At 39.2% G+C, this 21,961-nt stretch overlaps 1 protein-coding gene across 1 annotated transcript in view; it reads left to right on the forward strand.

The window, feature by feature from the left end:
• The window catches only part of TTLL7 (tubulin tyrosine ligase like 7), an 89,679-nt gene that overhangs the window by 62,149 nt on the left and 5,569 nt on the right, over positions 1-21,961 (forward strand). Inside the window, exons 18-21 of the mRNA XM_058178249.1 lie at positions 468-596; positions 7,660-7,740; positions 14,393-14,553; positions 15,323-15,496. Of these exons, the coding sequence (XP_058034232.1) occupies positions 468-596; positions 7,660-7,740; positions 14,393-14,553; positions 15,323-15,496 (545 nt within the window). The remainder of the gene's footprint in view (positions 1-467; positions 597-7,659; positions 7,741-14,392; positions 14,554-15,322; positions 15,497-21,961) is intronic.

The following is a 21,961-nucleotide window of genomic DNA, read 5'->3' on the forward strand; positions in this document are numbered from 1 at the left end:
TACAATCAAACAATGCTGGCCTCTTCTCCTTTAGGGAAATAAGGATTACGGGGCAAAGTATTTTGAAAGTACCATAAAAACAGGATAAATATGGCTTCTTGGCTTATTAAATTTTCTTCTTGACTGTATAAGGGTGCTGTAGCCTTCCTTATTAATTAATCCACATTTCTAAAATAAAACTCCATAAGAATATATGGACTACCTCTATGGGTAGGCAGCACTAGGTCAAATTGGCTTCCATGTCTGCAATACCTCCATGAAGTCATAAATTAAAGTCTGCTGTTGTATTTATTTCCATTGTAGGAATAGTGTTATTGTCAAGGAAGGTATTGTCTAGATATATTAAAGAGCTACCTGTTAATTCAATTTCACATGGAAAGAACTGACAAACACTGAATGGTTTTGCAGTCACTGGCACTGAAGGAGAATTTTTCAGCTATCTCATATTCTTTGTTCTGACTTGGCAGGGTGAAATGCAGCCGGGAACAAGGGAGCAGGAAGAATTATTGACAAAGGAAACTTTAGCCATTTTCAATGACATGAAGATACGATACCCAGGGAAAACAAACGAAGAAGCAGATCTAATCATTGACGATGTAAGTAGCGCAGAAGAACATTGTCACTAAGGCAAACTTTAGTTGCCGTTGAGGTGGGGGGCTGCTTAGCAGTAGTAGCTGCTACACCATGTTTTTGCAGTGATAACCGAGTGATAAACAGGATGGGAAAGTGATAGACAAAATATTCTCACAGAAAACTTCCTCGGAGAAATCGGAGGTGTTGATTGATTTGATAACAGCATTTTTATCCCATTCAATTGCCAAAATGATTTATATGTAATCAGTAAACAAGGTACATTCTGCCTGCAGGCATACTGTCTAAAAACCTGACACACTAAAAAGTATGTGTGCGATGGGGAGGAGGGGGGGGGGAAGTGTAGGAATAAAAAAAGAAAAGTCTCTGGCGCTCGCTTATCAAGATAAACGGTAGTTCTTGCAATGAAGAACTGGAATGGAAGCAGTTTAGGGACAGAAAAATCCCCTTAAATCCTGTTTTCAGCAAGTTTGCATAGTTTTTTGACCTCTCTTGGCTTAAACCAAATGGGAGGCTTGTTTTTCTGAAATCAGTCCAGCACAAGTACAGATCGTCCTTGATTTATGACCATAATTGAGCCCAAACTTTCCGTTGCTAAGTGAGACATTTGTTAAGTGAGTTTTTCTTCATTTTACAACCTTTCTTGCCGCAGTTGCCGCAGTTGCCAATAGTTAAGTAAATCTGGCCTCCCCATTGATTTTGCTTGTCAGAAGGTCACAAAACCTGATCACAGGCTACAAGGCCACTGCAACTATCATAAATGTGAGTCAATTGCCAGGCATCTGAATTTCTATCACCTGACCATGGTGACGCTGCAATGGTCGTAGGTGTGAAAAATGGTCATAAGTCACTTTTTTCAGTGCTGTTATAACTTTGAACAGTCGCTGAATGAACTGTTGTACGTCAGGGACGACCTGTATTCCAATCTGTAAACAGTGTAGATCATGGGTGTCCATGCATGTGCCGCATTGAATGCAGAAGAATTGTTTTAGGCCACATATAAAATATATAATATAGTTAATGATATATAAATCACATAATATTTAAAGTTTATGATCTTGTAGGACTGCGTTACTAGCTGGCCAGGGCCATGGGTTGGAGATGCCTAGTATAGATGGAACATGGGTGACTTTTCTACCTGACTTGAGTTTTTCTAAAGTCATGAAATATTTGGGATCTGGTAATGGAAACGATTGTAAAGGACGCAGTGGCTCAGGGGCTAGGACGTTGAGCTTGTCGATCGAACGGTCGGCAGCTCAGTGGTTCGAATCCCTAGTGCTGCCGTGTAACGGGGTGAGCTCCCGTTATTTGTCCCAGCTTCTGCCAACCTAGCAGTTTCGAAAGCACGTAAAAAATGCAAGTAGAAAAAATAGGGACCACCTTTGGTGGGAAGGTAACAGCGTTCCGTCATGCCGGCCAATGACCACGGAGACGTCTTCGGACAGCGCTGGCTCTTCGGCTTTGTAACGGAGATGAGCACCGCCCCCTAGAGTTGGCAACGATCAGAATGTATGTGCGAGGGGAACCTTTACCTTTACCTTTTAATGGAAACGATTATTTTCTCTGGGGCAAATTACTGTCAATATATAGTATGTAACCTGGCTTGTTTGTCTGAGCTACATAATTTTTTCAAACTAACAGCTTACATGCTGGGTTAGGGTTTAGGGTTAGACAGCTTACATGTTTGGGAAGCTTCAATATAAACTAGTCAGGTACCATTCAGAAAATAATGGACAACAACGATCTATCTTCTCAATTATTACATGTCTTTGTTAAAGCAGATTTGCAGATCAAAAACCTATGCCACAATCAACTTCTTATTCTTTAAGATGACACAGAATCCTTTATGTATGCTCCATTGCTACTACACGGGACTGCTTTTCAATTAATAATAACTTTCAGAAAAATTAGATCCTTATTGCTTTTTTTTTCTTTTGGTGTGGGTGGGCAGAAAGGCATCTGAATATAATTTAAATTGTTGGAAGTTTCCATCCTTGGAGGGAGAAAAATATGAAAGTTCTTTTATTTTCACATGTAAATTATCATTAATATTGCTAGTCTTTCAGCATATTCCTTTTAAAATAACATATTTACGCCATCTAGTGGCACAACTGGAATAGCACACAGCAGAACTACCTATAGCACAGTATTTTAAAATAATATTTATGTTGCAAAGAAATGCTTTAACATCATGCTATGTTTCCAAAATCTTGCATTCCTATACCTGTTTACAAAAACGTCAGCTGTAAAACAAAACAAATACAAGGAACACTTAAGAAATTTCCACTTGAGCATTAGCAGATTCAGAAGCAATGGGAATCTTTTTGAATTGCTAATTCCTAAATAGAAATACGCAGTTTAGGGCAATATTTAGAAGAGGAGTGGGCATCTGCAGTCTATTTAACAATGAGCCATGAGATAGCCAGGTTTTTTGATGAGATTTAAATTGTTCATAGTTCATGGTAGCAAATTCAAAATGGGATTGCAAAGAGCTCCAAAGAATTGGGCACATAAGTCTCAAAATGACAAATGATTTAGAGTAAATAATGTAGGTGCAAAATATTGGAGGTGCAAAATAATGTAGGTAAAATATTTGAAACTTCACCCCTACATTATTGTTACATATTAATGATATGAATAAATATTCTATTAATGAAGTATCAACATAACATGCAGGCATTCTATAAAAAGGAAATTCCATGTCTCAAATCATTAGAAAAAGAATTACTGTATTTTTTTAAAAAAATCCAGCAATTCAACGGCACTCTTAAAACAATTTGGAATACAAGGTATAGTTTTTATGACCAACCCGCAGGGATGACATGGTAGAATGAAAACAAAATTTAAAAAAATATAATCAAAATTATTATGAGATGAGATCTGCTGAGAGGGGAGATAAAGTTTAACTATACAAATTCATGGAAGGAAAATATGCATAAGGAGAAGGAGGGTTTCCCCTTTTTTCACAGTGTTAGAACTTGGAGTCATCTTTAATATTAAATGAGGAGGGATTCAAGACTAATAAAAGAGAAATGGTTTTTTTATTTTTACATAATCTAGGCAAATTGGCTATCAGATATAGAAGTAGTCTTCACTCGGATTTCCGGTTGAACTTTTGGCACCTTCGGTGTGCGACCTCTGTGGGTCTGTTCTGAGCTCTCCCTGTCGGGGGCTTCATTTGAAGCCATAGCCACCTTGGAGGGGTGGTGAAGCAAAGGGGGACTGCCTTGCAGGTCGAGGGGAGCTGCATCTCCCCTCCCTGACTCAGAAACCCCCCACATCTGAAGACTAGGAGCAGTGGTAGTCAAAATGGCTGCCATGAAGCCGAGGAACAGCCAGAACCATAAGTTTGTGCAGGAGTAGAGAAATGTTGAATGGTGTGTCATCTGGATAAGAAAAGATTTACAGCTGAAGTTGGACCCCACAAAAAATTTAACGGGAATATCTTTTAGAACAATTTTCTACAGCGACATGCAATTTTTGTGGAAAAAAAGCATATTGAAAATTTAAAGAAGTAACTATCTGTTTAAAAAGAAAATTAAGTGGGAAATGGAATCCCCAAAATAAAAGGCATGATATTAAGAAGGCATATTAAGATGCTGGAACTATAAACCTACCTTTTCTTCAAATAACGAAGCTATAAGATAAACTAAGCAAGAGAAATAAACTGGGTGTGTCAAAATAAAAGTTGAACAATAGCAGAGTCACAATAAAAGCAGAGAGGAAACAAAGTGAAGTAAAGAGCGCCATCTGCTGATGATAGTAAATTTTTGTGACTCGGAAGCCAATATTGAAATGGAGGGAAATAACTGTTGAATGATATATATTTACTTTCTAACCACTGGAGACTGGAATATTAAAAAAAAGAATTGGTGTCTGGACCCTTAAATACAATTGAATATACAAAAATGACTTGAGGAATAGAGGATCCCTGAAGTAACTAACTGATTTGATTAGACATTGATGAGACATTTAAACTTGATTAGGAGGCCTGGTTTCTGAACGGATTGAGGAGACCTAAACGAAATGGAGTTAATAACTCAAAATAACAAAGACGTTAAGGACCTTATCCTGGAACCTGCACAAAGATACGGTGGAAATATTGGATCGTATAGATAGAAGACTGGAAAATTGTATACAAGAGATGAAGAGCAAAGACCAGGACAAGAAGGAAAAAATGGAAATCAACTGGAATAGAAGGAGAATTAGAACTGAGAAACCAGCAAACAGAAGTTAACAAGGAGGAGACACTATTAAAATTAATAAGAATTGAGGAATTAAAACAGGGGGAAAGCACTTTAAAAGGTTTAAAAAAGAAATGGGAGGAACAAAAAGAGGCTTTGGGGAAATGATAGGATTTAGAACAGAAAGCTCTCAAATTAAACAGTGGGGAAAGACAGGGCAAGGAGGAAAAATTAAATTATGGATTTAGAATATAAACCTCGAAGTAGAGGGAATGAAAGACTTAAGAGGAAAACCGGGGAGACAAATTAAAAAAATATAGGATTAAAGGAAGGGATGTGGATAAGAGATAATGGTTAAGGGGAGAAAAAGTTAAAGATATGATTATATGGTAATAATTGTATTAATATTAGAATTATATGGTTGAATGATGGTATTATTAAAAGTGTATAAAATGTGACTATCATGTAGGTAAAGATATATTTATGTGTAAAATACATTTTAAAATATATAGAAAAGAAGAGTTAGAGAATGGGAATATGAATGATAAAACAGAATATCATGTCTTTGAATATAATAATACGGAGGGGAAAAAAAGAAAAATATTAGTGGAAGTTTAGAATGGAAGGGTGTAAAGCAATGTATCACAAAGTCAAATAAGTTAGGAAAAGAAATATGAAAAATAGGCACAAAGAATGAAAATAGTGGTAAGCTTGAAATGTGAGGATGTAAGAAACTGATATTTAGATGGTATGCTGTTTGATTAATGAAATGATGTTAGTATTAAAAGAATAATAGTGCAGTTGCATATATATACGTGACTAAAATGATGATGTGTATAAAATTAACAAGAAGATTAATTAATATTATGATAGTATAAGTATGATGATGATTATTAACAATATATGCGTAAGTGATTAAGTCTGTTTCTTTGGTTTTTGAATACAATTTAAAGAAGCTGTATGGTTATAGTTGAAAGAGATATTAATTGGAAAATACACCATATTCTATAGGAATTGGGAATATTATAAATGGAGTGGAGTGGAAGGGAGTAGGAGAGGAGGGGAGAAAGTCAGGGTAGAGAGGGGAAATGAGAGAGGGGAGGGGAGGGGAGGAGAAGAGTAGAAAGGGAAGGAAATGGAAGTGGAGAAGAAGAGAGAGGGGGAATAGACAGGGGACAGGAGGAGAGGAGAAAGGGAAGGAGAGGAGAAGGAAGAAGGGAAAGAGAGAAGGAGAGGAGAGGAGAGAAGAGAGGGAGGAGAAAGAAGAGGAAAGGAAAGGGATGTTGTAAAAATGGGTGAAATATGGTGTACAGGAGAAAAAAAAACAGACGGACAATTTCGTGTTTTTTTTTCTTGAGGGTCATAACTGTTGAAACTATAACAGAAGATAAAACGGATGCTGAAGTACATTGGTTTAGATGTTATTGCATACTAGTTAATATTTATATGAAAATTAAAATTTTGTGTAAAAGGTAGGAGTAAATAATATGAAATAAGGAAAATGGAATGTAATAATTAGGAATATGTTTATATGTATTAAAATGTAAGATACTCAAACATTGCGCCATTCACACAATGATATGTATAAATTTAAAAATAAAAATAAAAACTTGATTAAAAAAAAGTAGTAGTCTTCAGTTTAAATGGTATTTAAAGGATACTAGGCACCTTCATGGAGAATCCAGCTATTAATATTGGTGGCTATAGCCTGAATCACAGATAGCACATCTTAAATGTCATCTGCTAAAGGGCAATAGTAAAAGAAGAAGTTTGCTTTCCTGAATAAGTTTGTGAGTTTCTTGAATGCATATGATTGGCTACTGTGTGAACAGAGCTAAGTGAGCCCTTGACCTGATCCAGGAAGGTAGTGTTTTTACATTAGATATATTATCTGGCAGGTGAAATACCTTGATCACATTAGGTACCTCCAGCTGCAAATACCACCTCTCTGAGATGTATGTGTTGTGGCCCACCAGAGCTGACAGCAGATTCGGACAGTGAGGAGGTTGGAGAGGAACATGGGCCAGTCCTGGTGTCTGGGGAAGGCTTGGACAAGGGCTCTGAGTTGGAGGCAGAAAGGGGGCCAAGGCCATCTGGTAGTTATTTGCTGCCTCCAGAGTCTGACATCAGCGAGGTAGAAGAATAGCGGGAGCCTGTTCCCAGTGTGCTTATGCACAGAGCTGCCAGAAGACAAGAACAATTAAGAAAACAGGGTCGACTTGAGAGTATGGCTTGGAGATGATTGGCCCCTCCCATAAGACATAAAAGAGGAGCGAACGGGATGTGAGCTTTTGCAGGAAGCAGTTAGTTCATCTGGTCGGTCCAAGCTTTGGAAAGTTCTTCTTTGACTCTGTGCTAAGTTTGGCCTTGCCCTGTGTTTGGCAATTAGTTCTCTGGCAGCATTCCAAGGGAGGTAAGGTGGGTGTTTATAAACATTCCCCTGAAAGACTGTTTGTGAAGCCTTTTGGACTGTGAATGACAATATTTCACAGTATGAATAAGAGAGGTTTGCCGGGACTGTGCTATATGTTTTTTAAGGAAGCCAAGATCAGAACAGTATGTATAACATTATGATGAACGTAGAAATGGGGTGGCTTTCCATCATAGGGCATGTGATTTTGTGAGATTGACTAATTTGATCTCTCATGGATATTATTGCTTCATGGTTAATTTTCAGGCAGTCCTCACATTTGTGCAGTAATGATTACAATGTTTTTAGTCTGGCATCGTGGGTTCTTACAAGAGCAGACTAGGCGAGAAACAAATTCAGTTGCATTTGACATGTGACAGTAGAAGAAATGAATGAGTGAAAGAATGAAGAGTTAATTAATTAGAAGCTACCTCTTTCTCCTTTCTAACTTTAATTCTTTTCTCTTTAATATAGATAATGGATAACTGGAAATACCATAAATCAAAAGTGGCATCATATTGGTTAATAAAATTGGACTCTGTAAAACAGCGAAAGGTAAGAAGCAACTTCTTGTTTTCACTCGAGGTTAGCCATGTGAACTACTATTATTATTAGTCATTTAGTCATTGGTCATATTAGTCATTTGCTTTATTAAGTCCTTTAAATTCAGGAGTCCTTCATATTTTTAAGAATGAGTATCAGGGAGGGAGGGAAAGAGGGAGGGAGACTGACTGACAGACTGACGTTTCTCCATTTCATCTGACTAATATGACACATTCCAGAGTAACTGTATTGCCACCTAAGCAGAGCAAGAGAATTGCAGTTTCAAAATAGTAAAATGGCGGAACATGCTATACAGAGAAATGTCTCTGTTTTCTGTTTATCTTTGGGTTTAGCAATAATTGTAATACTGTGGTGCATTATTTGTGGTGCTAATAAATTGCATATTAAAATAACAGCAGCCCTAATATGAAAAACATATTTTGTTCAACCCAGTATAAATAATTTAAGAATGAAATCTGTTATCTTGACAATTAATTCAATCTAAATCCCAAATTTTTACATCACAGTGTTGGTCTAGGTAAAGTAACTGCACCATCAGATTTCTCAAAAGCAAGCATATCAAGACACAACATTAAGGAGGAAGTGCACTTCCACAATGCGTTATGCACTCTGAAACAGTTGGTGCACAGTTGGCACAGATAATATTTTGGTGCAGTTGTCAGTCCTATGTAGCTGATTCAAATGACATTTTTCCCTCTATGATGTCTCCTCTTGTTTGCCTGCAACTTCCTCTTCCTTATGGAAGTGTCTTCTTTATATATGTATCTATATTCAGGTGTGGAAGCATCTTCCTTTCATAGTTAGAACTTGGCTATGATCCAATTACTCATGGTGCTTTAAAAGTCCCTGTGGTGGGGGAAGGGAGGAGGAAGGACTGATGTAAAGCTGTTCTTTTGCACACATCTCTTTATACTTCTCCAAGTGGAGTACTCAAGCTATTGCCACCTAAACATGTACCAGCATGGAATGTCACCTTCCCTACAGTCTCCAGAATTAACATGTCAAAAATAAGGAATATTTGTGCTGTTTCATTTCTCCTTAACTACTTGTTCCTACAATTGTGCTTCAAACTAGTCCCACACCTGAAATCATTCCAACTTGTATTTTCCTGTAGATGGTTAAAGGAGACCCCATTAAAAATCATCATATTTCACCAGCTTTCTTCTACTGATTTCAGTGATATTTCAGATACACTGGTTAGGTCAGGATGACATATTAAATCGCTGTGTAGAAAGTGTGTTCTTTTGGAGAAAATATGCCTGATACCAGGAGAATGAATGTTATCTGAAGTACTATTAACTTCTTCTTTTGGCAAGGAGACAGTTCTGTAGGCTTCCCTGTATTTAAACCTAATCTTGTTTTTAAGATTAGCTTTGACACTGACATTGCAGTTTAATGTGTGAGTACACACTGTGACCCTATTGAAAAAACCAATGCTTTTCATAGGAGCAAGGGCAAGTGTTTTTTTTAAAAAAGGAAGAAAATCAAAGAGAAAGTGGCGGTATAAAGTATTGTTGTGACCCAGGCCCCAGTAGGTAGTAAGAAACTCAGTCAGTATAAAAACAAACAAACTTTATTCGAACAGATGAGAATTACTTCATTCTCAGCGTAGTTCAACTAAATTAAAGCAAATTCTTCCCAACACAAATTCCTCAATCCTATCACCAACCTTGGTCCAATTAGGCAAACTGCCAAAGGCCTTTCTTGGCAAAAGTTCAGAAGACACCCATACAAAATAAATGCAAGAAGACAAAGCTATCAACGTTGTTTTCCGGCAAAGCCCAAACGCCATTGCTGGTCTTTTAAGCCTTATGGGAGGGGCCAATCATCTCTTGGCCCTATTCCCGAGTCATCCTCTTTGCTTGAGCTGCTCTTGCCTTCTGGCAGCTCTTCTCATGCGTGCATTAGGAACAGGCTCGTCCTGTTCCTCTGCCTCACTAATGTCAGTGTCTGGAGGCTCTGGAATCTGCACCTCACTCCTCGATGGCCCTGGCCCCATCTCAGCCTCCAACGCAGAGCCCACAACTGGGCCTTCCCCAGCCTCCAGGACTGGCCCATGCTCTTCCTCAGGCTCATCACTGTCCGACTCTGTTGCTAGCTCCACAGGTTGCTGGCGGACCACAACAAGTATATATATTTGCAAGATATTGGTTAAGGATAATATACAGCAAGTATGACAAATCAGAAGTATAAACCAATACTTCGGTATATATCCATTTTAAGGATTAAGTTAATGGAAAAGTTGTGTCTGTGGCCAGACTTGCTCTGCTGTACAAAAGGTTGGCAGATAAGATAGAAGGGATTTTGGTAGCCATAATGTGTGAGGGTTGGTATAGAAACTTATTTCTGAATCGGCTTCCATTGTGTTAGATTTGGGATCATAATTGTTTTGATTATATTATCTTGACTTGGCAATTTATGGTCAAGTTCAAAGAAAGGTATATTTTTGGAACATGCTATAAATAGATTAGTGGAAGAGGTATTTAAGGTTTTGCAATTCTTAAATAATAATAATAATAATAATAATAATAATAATAATAATAATAATAATAATAATAATAATAATTATAATAATAATAATAATAATAATAATAATAATTTAATTTAATTTGTATACCGCCCTTCTCCCGAAGGACTCAGGGCGGTTAACAGTCAAATAAAAACGACAGTCAATAAACACAAAAGAAATAAAACAATAACTAAAAAACTTATTCAAAATTTGGCCCAAATTTAAAATACAGTTAAAACCCTAAAAACCAATTAAAAATTAAAAACCCATAATAACATCTAAAAATTCTATGCCAGTCCTGCGTGGAAAAATAAATACATCTTCAGCTCGCGGCGAAAGGTCCGAAGGTCAGGAAGTTGTCGGAGTCCAGGGGGAAGTTCGTTCCATAGGGTTGGCGCCCCCACAGAGAAGGCCCTTCCCCTGGGGGCCGCCAGCTGACATTGCTTGGCTGACGGCACCCTAAGGAGTCCCTCTCTGTGAGAGCGCACGGGTCGGTGGGAGACAAACGGTGGCAGTAGGTGGTCCCGTAAGTAACCTGGTCCTTAGCCATGGAGCGCTTTAAAGGTGGTAACCAACACCTTGAAGTGCACCCGGAAGACCACAGGCAGCCAGTGCAGCTTGCGCAGGATTGGTGTTATATGGGAGCCACGAGCAGCTCCCTCTATCACCCGCGCAGCTGCATTCTGGACCAACTGGAGCCTCCAGGTGCTCCTCAAGGGGAGCCCCATGTAGAGAGCATTGCAGTAGTCCAGGCGAGAGGTAACAAGAGCATGAGTGACTGTGCATAAGGAATCCCGGTCAAGAAAGGGGCGCAACTGGCGAATCAGGCGTACCTGATAAAAAGCTCTCCTGGAGACGGTCGTCAAATGTTCTTCAAAAGACAACCACCCATCCAGGAGAACGTCTAAGTTGCGCACCCTCTCCATCGGGGCCAATGACTCGCCCCCAACAGTCAGCCGTGGTTGCAGCTGACTGTACCGGGATGCCGGCATCCACAGCCACTCTGTCTTGGAGGGGTTGAGCTTGAGCCTGTTTTTCCCCATCCAGACCCGTACAGCTTCCAGACAGCACTTCGAGAGCTTCGTTGGGGTGGCCTGGGGTGGAAAAGTACAGCTGTGTGTCATCAGCGTACAGTTGATAACTCATCCCAAAGCCACGGATGATCTCACCCAGCGGCTTCATAAAGATGTTGAACAGGAGGGCCGAGAGAATCGACCCCTGCGGCACCCCACACATGAGGCGCCTCACAGTTGATCTCTGCCCCCCTGCCAACACTGTCTGCGACCGGTCAAAGAGATAGGAGGAGAACCACAGAAAAACAGTGCCTCCCACTCCCAAATTCCCCAGCCGGCGCAGCAGGATACCATGGTTGATGGTATCAAAAGCCACTGAGAGATCTAACAGGACCAGGGCAGAAGAGTAACCCCTGTCCCGAGCCCTCCAGAGATCATCAACCAATGCGACCAAAGCTGTCTCCGTGCTGTACCCAGGCCGAAAACCGGACTGGAACAGGTCCAGATAGACCGTTTCATCCAGGAACTGGGGCAGCTGGAATGCCACCACACTCTCTACAACCTTCGCCACAAAGCGAAGGTTGGAGACAGGACGGTAATTACCTAAAATGGCTAGGTCCAGGGAAGGCTTCTTGAGGAGGAGTCTCACCACTGCCTCTTTCAAGGCAGAAGGGATAACACCCTCCAACAAAGAAGCATTAATAATTCCCTGGAGCGAACCCCGTGTCACCTCCCGTGTGGCCAGCACCAACCAGGAGGGACACGGGTCCAGTAAACATGTAGTGGCATTAAGCCTTCCCAGCAACCTGTCCACGTCCTCAAGAGCCACAGGATCAAACTCATCCCAAACAGTCTCAATAAAATGAGGCTCCGACATCTCACCTGAATCTACCCAATTTTGGTCCAACCTGTCCCGAAGCTGAGCGATTTTATCGTGCAGATACGCACTAAAATCCTCGGTACGTCCCTGCAGGGGGTCATCCCGCACCTCCTGCTGCAGGAGAGAGCGGGTCACCCGAAACAGGGCGGCCGGGTGGTTATCTGCCGATGCAATAAGGGAGGAAACGTAAGTGTGCTTAGCCTCCCTCAGTGCCACTAGGTAGGTCTGAATATATGACCTAACCAGTGTTCGGTCAGCTTCCGAACGGCTGGACCTCCAGGCACTCTCTAGGCGTCTTTTCTGCAAAACAGTGCAGTCACTATAGGCAACATAAAAGATCTCTGCAAATAGAAAATTAGTTTTTTTCCCCTGTAATTCTTAAGTCTAAATTCAGTTTTACTGCATTGTGTATAAAATTACCTGTGGTTTCCAGGCATTTGTGTACCCTGGTATGTCCATCCTTCCATCTATATTGCTTTGTGCAGAGTTTCTTGTCCAGGCATCCTTAAATAAATTTTCTTTAAAGCCAGCTTTTATTTTAATTCATAGCTAATTAACTTTAAAGCCACAAAATAGTTTCTGCAATGCTCTTATATTTACAGTTCCACATTTGCTGTTGAGTGGAACATGTTGGTCCAGTATAAAGTCTATGAATCACTAACAATCATTTACAGAAAATTGGAATTGATAAGTTAATTGAAGCAAGACGTGGGTCTGTGACGTCTAGTCAATGCTGAAAGGATTTGAAATAAGGTCATTATTGTCCTAAAGTAGAAGGACTTGGTTTTATGTGACCAGTTTTGATTTCTCTTCCAAGGCTCTGTATATATCTTCAGCAGTGAGCTCTGCATCTAAGTGGCCATATGGCTCTTTAATGGGCCTGTCGTATATCATTTAATTATAGAAATCAACCCTTCAGATATTACATTACTGAGTGGTAAAGTACAGTACATATCCACCAAAAATAAGAAATACTTCAAATAGACTAACCGTGGCTGGATCCAGGAGGGCAATAAAATTACCTATTTTGTTCAAATACATAAAAATACGGTACATAAATAGAAGACAAATTAAAGCTTCCATAAGAACAACTGCAGGTCGATTTTTTAAAAAGAAAAATTGATAACAGTAATGTCTCACTATGAGCCAGAAACAGTTATAAATAAGTCTAGTCGAATTAAACAAGAATAGTATCAGTTTCTATTTGAGATATCATATTGGCCATGCCTGTACTGCCATAATTTACTGGCTTCCTGTGTAATCAAATGAAAGAACTTCCCCTCAACCATCTGCAGATATTCAGAAAACAATGAGAATTGTAGATGCCTTGTGTTTGAGAGCATTAACTAGAGAGTTTAACTAGCTTGGATATGATTTTAGGTAGAAAAATAGAATGTACAAATAGTGTCAGCCTTATAGGAAATCAAAGGTGAATATTGAAGCACAGAAATGCCAGGGACTGTCTTTTTTTCAGCAGGTCGAATTCAGCATTTGCTTGTGCTTGGAATACCAGTATCATGAAAACATATTAATCAGGACACTGAAATTAGATCACTTTGATTTGTTTCCCCTTTTCTACATGTCAGGCAGAGTTTTTCTCAGTTTGAGGCACTGATGTACTGATTCAAAAATTTCTTCTTTGTCGTTATCATGATCACTGAAACACTGTTCTGGAGGTCATCTCATGACATAAAAGATTTATAGCCAATCAATACTGTGTTTAACTGGCTTGGGTTGCAAACGGGAAGAATAGGTTTCCTTTGAATTCAACCTTTATCAGAAAATGCTACATCTTGTCAATCATGGTAAATTGAGTCAAATTTTGTAAAATTGGAAGCCTCCTAATAGCAGTTGTTTTATACCTCTGAAAATAGTCCTGGTTTATGAAAGAGAAGATAAATTAAACTTTTAAAAAATCAAATAAAAGCTACCTAAGTTTCAAGAAGTTGCCGCCTCCTTTCCTTTTATATTTTCTTTTGTTGTGGTTGTAGTGGTAGGCGTTGCCTTATACCTAATAAATAATTGATGGATGTTTAGAGTCACCTTGAACGGTAATAAATGGTTAAATAAATGTTTTTGATTAATATATTTGATATATATGCAATAAGTGAAGTGGTAAAAGTGCATTTTTTTTTTACAAAAATGATCCATCCTAGAACCTGTGAAGTAATTTTCAAGTTGCTTTCTAAACTGTTCCTTAAGTTTTATTTATTTATTTTGTCAATGTAATCTTTTTTGTAGGTTTTAGACATTGTGAAAGTCAGTATTCGCTCTGTCCTGAAGCATATCTGGAGAGTTTCAGATGTGGAATGTTTACATTTATACCGACTTTTTAACCGTGTGTTTAATCGCCTGCTCTGGAGCCACGGCCAAGGGCTGTGGAACTGTTTCTGTAATTCAGGGTAAGAGTATATACACTCACAGAAGACAGACACGGAAATTGTTTTTCTTGAATAAAAACAAGGCTCTTTCTCGTTTGCGACTTTATTTTCCTCATAGTTAATTTAGTAATACTGTTTATTTATTTAGACTTTCTTAAAAATATTCATTTCTCTTTTTCTGTATTTTATATTCTGAGTGTTGGAAAGATTATGGATACAGGACTTTTTAATCAAGACAGAATTGCTGAAAATCATAGGCATGTTCTTTTGGGAAGTAGTGGTTTGAACTGAATTTTTTACGCAAATACATACGCAGACTTTTTGCTGCTTTGATCATTTGCTCAGTTCTCATGTTCCCTAATCATCTGGTGGTCCATGGGCAACAGTCATCCTGGCAGGAGCTGCTCTGGAGTCAAGAGCAGAAATAGCTCCTATGTCTCCTGAATTACTTTGTGCTCCTTCCAAACCCCATCCTGACAAATGTTGCTGGATTTCAAGGGCACATAAAGAAGAATACAATTCCCACCCCAAAACTCTGTTCTTCTCAACAACAGTTCTACCACAGACGCTCTGACTAGTGTGGCCTTTGAAATACAAAGGCTGAATTATTAATTTCTATTTTCCTATTTCCCACCAACTGTGGGTGAAACAAAACCAGCTCTTTACTGTAAACTAACAAGGTCATACATTAATTCACTTCCTTCTCTGTGGCTAAATTTCTCACGTAAAGATTTCAGATTGTCATTTGTGGCGGAAAAGCATGAGGTCATGTCTGTTTCCATGCCAACAGGAGCTCTTGGGAGACAATATTCAGTAAAAGCACAGAAGCTGTGACTGCCGATCAACTCCAGTGTTGCCAACGAATAGTTGAACTTTGTAAACAGTGCCTGCTAGTGGTTTACAAATACTCATCTGATGTTAGAGGGACCATCACTGGAATGAATTCTGATTGGGACGACACAAGGTATGCATGATGCTGAATTTGACATTTTGCGGTCTGATGTTAAAAGCAATTTAGGGATGCAAGGACATGGTTAGGCTTCCATACTGTTGGATTTGGTTGCAGAATCTCAGTTGATGCTAAACTTTAAATAGAATAGAATAGAATAGAATTTTTATTGGCCAAGTGTGATTGGACACACAAGGAATTTGTCTTGGTGCATATGCTCTCAATGTACATAAAAGAAAAGATACGTTCATCAAGGTTAAATGTTGTAACAACATTTACAACACAATTGATGGTCAGTATATCAATATAAATCATAAGGATTGCCAGCAACAAGTTACAGTCATACAGTCATAAGTGGAAAGAGATTGGTGATGGGAACTATGAGAAGATTAATAGTAGTGCAGATTCAGTAAATAGTTTGACAATGTTGATGGAATTATTTGTTTAGCAGAGTGATGGCCTTCGGGAAAAAACTGTTCTTGTGTCTAGTTGTTCTAGCTAAACTTTAAATTAAAAGTTTAATTTAACTTTTAACGTTTCATTCCAGGTTTACATGTGTTTAAACTGATTCTTGTGAGAGCCAGTTTGGTGTAGTGGTTAAGGCATCAGGGTAGAAACTGAGAGATCACAAATCACAAAGCCAGCTGGGTGAACTTGGGCCAGTGACTTTCTCTCAGCCCTAGGAAGGAGGCAGTGGCAAGCCACTTTGGAAAACCTTGCCAAGGAAATCACAGGGATTTGTCCAAGCAATCTCCCATTATTGGACACCACTGAATGGAAGGACACCCACCCATATTCATATAGATGCAATTTCTAGCTTCTGATTGTTGCCTATACATTTTAGTGCAGAAACATAATCATTTTCTCCCCTTTGTTTTCCAAGACTTAGTGATGCAAAATATCTGAGGGGCACCAAGTTGGTGCATGTTAATATAATGAATATGAAATCCCAATCGAATAGACTGTTGTAGCATGGATGAACATCTATACAATTTTTTTGGGGGTTGTCTTTTTAATAAGTAGGAGGAGTGATCTATTAGAACTTTTCTCAATTTTGAGCTAATTTTTTTTTTTTTTTTGCAAATTTTTTTTATTTTTCCATAATAATTCCCACAATTTGACCAGTGTACAATACAATCACTTATCCAACAATCAGTCCTATACTCAAATTATACTCAGTCAGGGCTGCTCGACTGCCACTCCCCCCTTTAATCCTTTCTTCCCTTCTCATCCTTCTTAAACTTCCCCCACCACCTTCTCCTCGCTTTCCTACTTCCCCTCCTCTTTCCCACTTCTCACTACCATCCTTTCTAACCCTCTATCTTCTCCTTCTTCTCCTCCTCCTATCCTTTCTTCTCCTCCTTCTTTCCTCCCTACCCACCTACCTACCTACTTTCTTCCTTCTTTACTCCTCTTTCCTTACCCTTTCCTTCGGGAGTGTTTGCCGAGCAGTCCCGACATTACACCATTCCAACTTGTTTAATTCTACCATTATTCCTGTACAATGGCAACCAATCAATTTATAGTCTTCCCTTCCCGCCTCCTTCCCCGAGACTTCCCAGAACAGAATACAGGGTATTGTAACTAACAAACATAATCTAAAATATAACATAAAACATATTCCATTTCACACCATCACACTATCAATTCCCTTCTTTCTTAAACTAATACATAATAATTCCTAACTTCACTCAAAAACTAATTGATATTTTTTAATCTGATACTTATTTTGAATATAATCAATCCACTTCCTCCATTTCTGACGTTTTTTAAGTTCGTTCACCAAAAAAGCAAACTCCTTCCTACCTCTCAACATTTTGGGGGGAATTTCCTTTAGTATTAAAATATCTTGGCCGGCTGCTTGAATCTTGTCTCCTTTAAAAAAAGCTTGTAAAATCTAATTTCTCACTGTTCTAGTAGTAAAATAAATAACAATGTCTCTGGGAAGATTTCTTTGTCTTGCTATCCAGGAATTCACACGATAAATTTTATCAATATAAAATGCCACATCTACTGGCCGAACTGCCAAAATCTCTGCGAAGGCCTCGAAAAATTTGCTTCAAATTCTCATTTTACATTCTTTTAGTCCACGGATTCGTAAAGCAAGTTCCATTGCTCTATATTGTACCAAAACAATTTCATCATCAACTTTATCCATTTTACTTTGAACTGCCTCAATCTCATTTTCCAATTTTAAATTAACTTTCTTTATTTCTTCTACTTCCTGCTCCAATAAAATCACATTTGATGCCAGACCCTGTACTGCTGACACCAAACCTTCTTTAACTTCTTTATTTCCAGTTTGAATTTCTAACATCTGTTTTTTCATCTCTGACATTTCTTCTGTAATTAATTTAAACTTATCCTCTATCTGGGAAGTTTGCCAATTCATAGCATCGTTAAGAGATTCTTTCATAAATTCTTTCAGGTTATCCTGAAGTGCTTCCAAATTTAGTGATTTTGTATCTGCTGTATGTGCTGGAGAGACTCCCGGTGTTAATGTTCCTGGGGTTTTTGTAGCAGTTGACTTTAATTGTTTTGCTGCCATCTCTTAAAATTTCTCTTTAACTTAATATTACGTATAAACCTTTTAAGTCTTTTTTTTTTCCAGTCTCAGTATCTCTTCTCCCTTCTCATTACAATGTTTAAAAAAAAAATATTTTTTTTTTTTTTAAATTTTGAGCTAATTTTTAAAAAGCCGTTACTTGCACTGAGTGATCTGGAACAGTTTGACAGAGATTTCTTCAAATAGTAATGATGTTCAGAATAATTTTCCCATCAGCTTCCCAATTCTGTTTTGAATGTTTTAGAAAGTACAATACAAGTTCTTTGCTCAAGACATCTTGGTTGACTGGGGCACAGTCAAAAAGATGTAAGGTCACACAGGCATTTTTTCCCCCTCAGCTCTTCAGTTTGAAAGGCCTGTAGTAGAGGAGATAAGATAAAAAGAAGTGAGACATCATGTTAACCAATTTGAACTTCTAGGACAGTGCTGGCTAACCTTTTCTGGACTTAGTGCCCAAAGCACTGAGTGCCCAAACCCTCAAAATGCAATGTGCACGCAGCCCTGTGCATGTGCTCTGCCCCTCGTGCATGGGCACATGGCCTTATGCGTGTGCCCCATCCCCGTTCATGCGTGCGTAGACTCTACAGTGCCCCACCCCCATGCATGCACACGTGGCCCCTGCACGTGCCCCGCACATGCGTGGCAGAGACCCAAAGACCAGCTGGCTGGTGGGAGGTGCACGCACATGCGCAACAGAGTTGAAGTGGGGCGATGGCTCCTGTGCCAGCTCTGGCACGTGAGACATAGGTTCGCCATCACAATTCTAGGAGAAAGGCAAGGTGTAAATGTAAAGTAATAGACATATGCAAAAATATTCTGAATTCAACTCTTTTGAGCCCAAAATCATTCCAGAAATCTCTGAAATCATCTGTTTAATATATCAGTGTGGGCCTTCAGCCTGTTTAATGTTTAAAACGGCATTTTAAATTGAACACAGTTCAAATTCAGATGTTTGTTCTATCTTTTTAATGTAGTAATTTTAATGCACAATAGTTATGCAATAGCCTTTGTCAGAAAAAAAAGCAAGCTTCAGCCATTTAACAGCTTTGAGAAAGATGATGATGATTGTTGGCAGGTGTCTCTAGGGCTGAGAACTCCATGATGTTGCAGAAAATTTGCAGTAAATCTTTTTTCCCCCCTTCTTATAACTGGCCTTTCTTGGAAATGCTCCAGTCCTTAATTTCCAGTTCTGAAGTATGTAATTTCTTTCCAGCAATTAACCACCAGACATTTGTTCATCAGTATTTCCTTTGGAAAAAACTGAAAAATGTATACTCTCCAATTCAAAACTCATATGAAATTATCATCAGGAACCTTCTTCTTGTTTCCTCCAAGGAAAGTACAGAATCTTCTTAATGCCCTAATCAAATCTGCTTTTCAAATAAGATAAGGGAAGGTTCAAATCCTTTGAATTCTTTTTTTTTTCCTGTCTCCTTTTCCATACACAACATGGTTCCAAAGAAAATTACCACCTCAGGTTGAGTAATTTGAAATAATCAGAACCAGATTTTGATGGGGAAATATCTCAAAGATGAGCCATACTGCTGAGAAGCAACATAATTCAGGGCCAGCATCTTCAGTTAAGAAGACCTTAGTAGCAAGGCTGGAAAAAAATCCTTGCCTGAGAGGCTAGAGAGCTGTTATAAGGTAGGGTTGTAGTCCAACTGGTCTGGAAGGCACCATTTATTTATTTGTTAGATTTACAGATCTGCCTTTTCTCTAGGAGTTCTGGGTAGCTGCATGAACTCTCCCTTTATTTTATCCTCACAATAGCAGTAGGTTGAAAACAGAGGTGGGTTTCAGCAGGTTCTGACCAGTTCTGGAGAACCGGTAGTGTAAATTTTGAGTAGTTCAGAGAACCGGTAGTAAAAAAATTTGACTGGCCCCACCCCCATTTATCCTCTGCCTCCCAAGTCCCAGCTGATCAGGAGGAAATGGGGATTTTTGCAGTAACCTTCCCCTGGACTGGGGACGGAATGGAAAGTTTACAGTATCCTTCTCCTGCCACGCCCACCAAGCCACACCCACAGAACCAGTAGTAAAATTTTTTGAAAACCATCACTGGTTGAAAACTCCCAGGCAATTTCTATGGCTGAGAGTAGACTTGAACCTGGACCTTTCTGATTCTCATGACACACTGTACTTGCTTTTACATCATACTGATTTGCCAAGTTAGAGAAAGTTGAATTCTACATAAAGTGCTTTGACATCTTGATTCTTGAAACAAAGATTCTTGAAACATCTTCTGTGACAAACTGTAGAGCATTTAAAGCTTAGGAAGATTTTATCAAAATGCTGCTCCTTATATTACAAGTTGTCCTCACTCAATGGCCAGCAACTCTGTTGCTAAGCAATATGGATGTTAAGTGAACCTTACATGACCATGCCAGACTTACATATCCGTTCCACTGCAGTTGTTAAGCAAATCATCCACAATCATGAAGTGCAACACCATGTGACCACAAATTGCAACTTATCACTGGCTTTTCTATTGGTGTTTCTTGTTGGAAGCCAGCTGTGAAGTTAGCCAATGGCAGTCATGTAATTGTGAAACACTGCAACACTCATAAGTTTAGGGACCAGTCATAAAGCTACTTTATCAGTGCTGTTGTAACTTTGAACCATCATTAAAAAAGGCAGTCGTTAATGAAGAACTATCTATAATTCTAATTTTTAAATTTTAAACAGTTAATGCATCAAAGCGATTGCTATGCCTTTAGTAAAGAAAAAAAAATAGTATAGATTTCTTCTCTGCAGTATAGTTGTTATCTTTTTGTAGTTTATTCTCCTATCCTGTCTAAACTGAAAGTATTTAATAAAGCAGACTTTAAATCTTTTTCTCAGGAGTTCTCCTCCAACTTTCGTGGTCGAATACATGTTTTCTTTTCCCCCTAGTCTGTAATCAATTCATTATTTATTTACAGGATTTAAATGGGCGCCTATTTCATACAAGGACTCTAGGCATTTCACAACAAACTGTAATTAAAAACATACCTTTCCTCCCAGGTGCCAGACTAGACAACCTCACAGTAACCCCCACCCCCACCCCCGTTCTAACCTGGTGCTTGGGGGACAAGCCAAGTCTTCACACATCCCAGATAGGGTGAAAGGGTAGCAATTCTTCTGAAGTCTGGTGGGAGGCTGTTCCAAAGTATTAGGGCAGCCACTGAGAAGGCATCCCTCTGAGGTTTCATCAGATGGCAACATTTAACGGAGAGGACCTGGAAAGACCTCCCTCCCCCCCAATCACCCTCTAGCTAAAGGTTTCTAGGCAGAAACCTTTAATTAGAGGTGGTCCTGCAAGTAACCTGGCTCTGTGTCATAAAGGTGATAATCGGCACTTGAATCACACCCAGAAAGCAATTGAAAGCCAGTGCAATTCATGCAGGAGTGGTTGAGTGTACCATAGGGTAGGGGTCCCCAACCCCTGGTTTGTGGATTGGTACTAGGCCATGGCATGCCGGAAACTGGGCTGCACAAACAAGCAAACAAGCCCCCTGCTGTCTGTGGAAAAACTTCTTTCCCACGGAACCGGTCGCTGGTGCCCAAAAAGTTGGGGGGCGTTGCCATAGGGTACTGAACGCTGCTGCATTCTGCATCAGTTGCAATTTCTGATGGTCCTCAAGCCCCATGTAGAATACATTGCAATAATCCAAACAGGAGTTGACTAAGGCATGGATCACTGGGAGCAAGGCTTCCCATTTGGACTACTGCAATGCATTTGACACATTAGCAAAGGCAGACTTAATTTTGCAAGTGATTATTGTATATTTAGAAGAAATCAGTAGCTGCAGCTTTTGGACAGGACCCGTAGAGTAATGCATTCCAGGTAGTCCTTGCCTTAAGGCCACAGTTGGGCCTGAAACTGCTGCTCTAAAGCAAGGCAGTTGTTAAGTGAGTTATGCCAAAGTATT

Source organism: Ahaetulla prasina, chromosome 3, assembly GCF_028640845.1.
Source record: "Ahaetulla prasina isolate Xishuangbanna chromosome 3, ASM2864084v1, whole genome shotgun sequence".
NCBI classification, from domain to species: domain Eukaryota; kingdom Metazoa; phylum Chordata; class Lepidosauria; order Squamata; family Colubridae; genus Ahaetulla; species Ahaetulla prasina.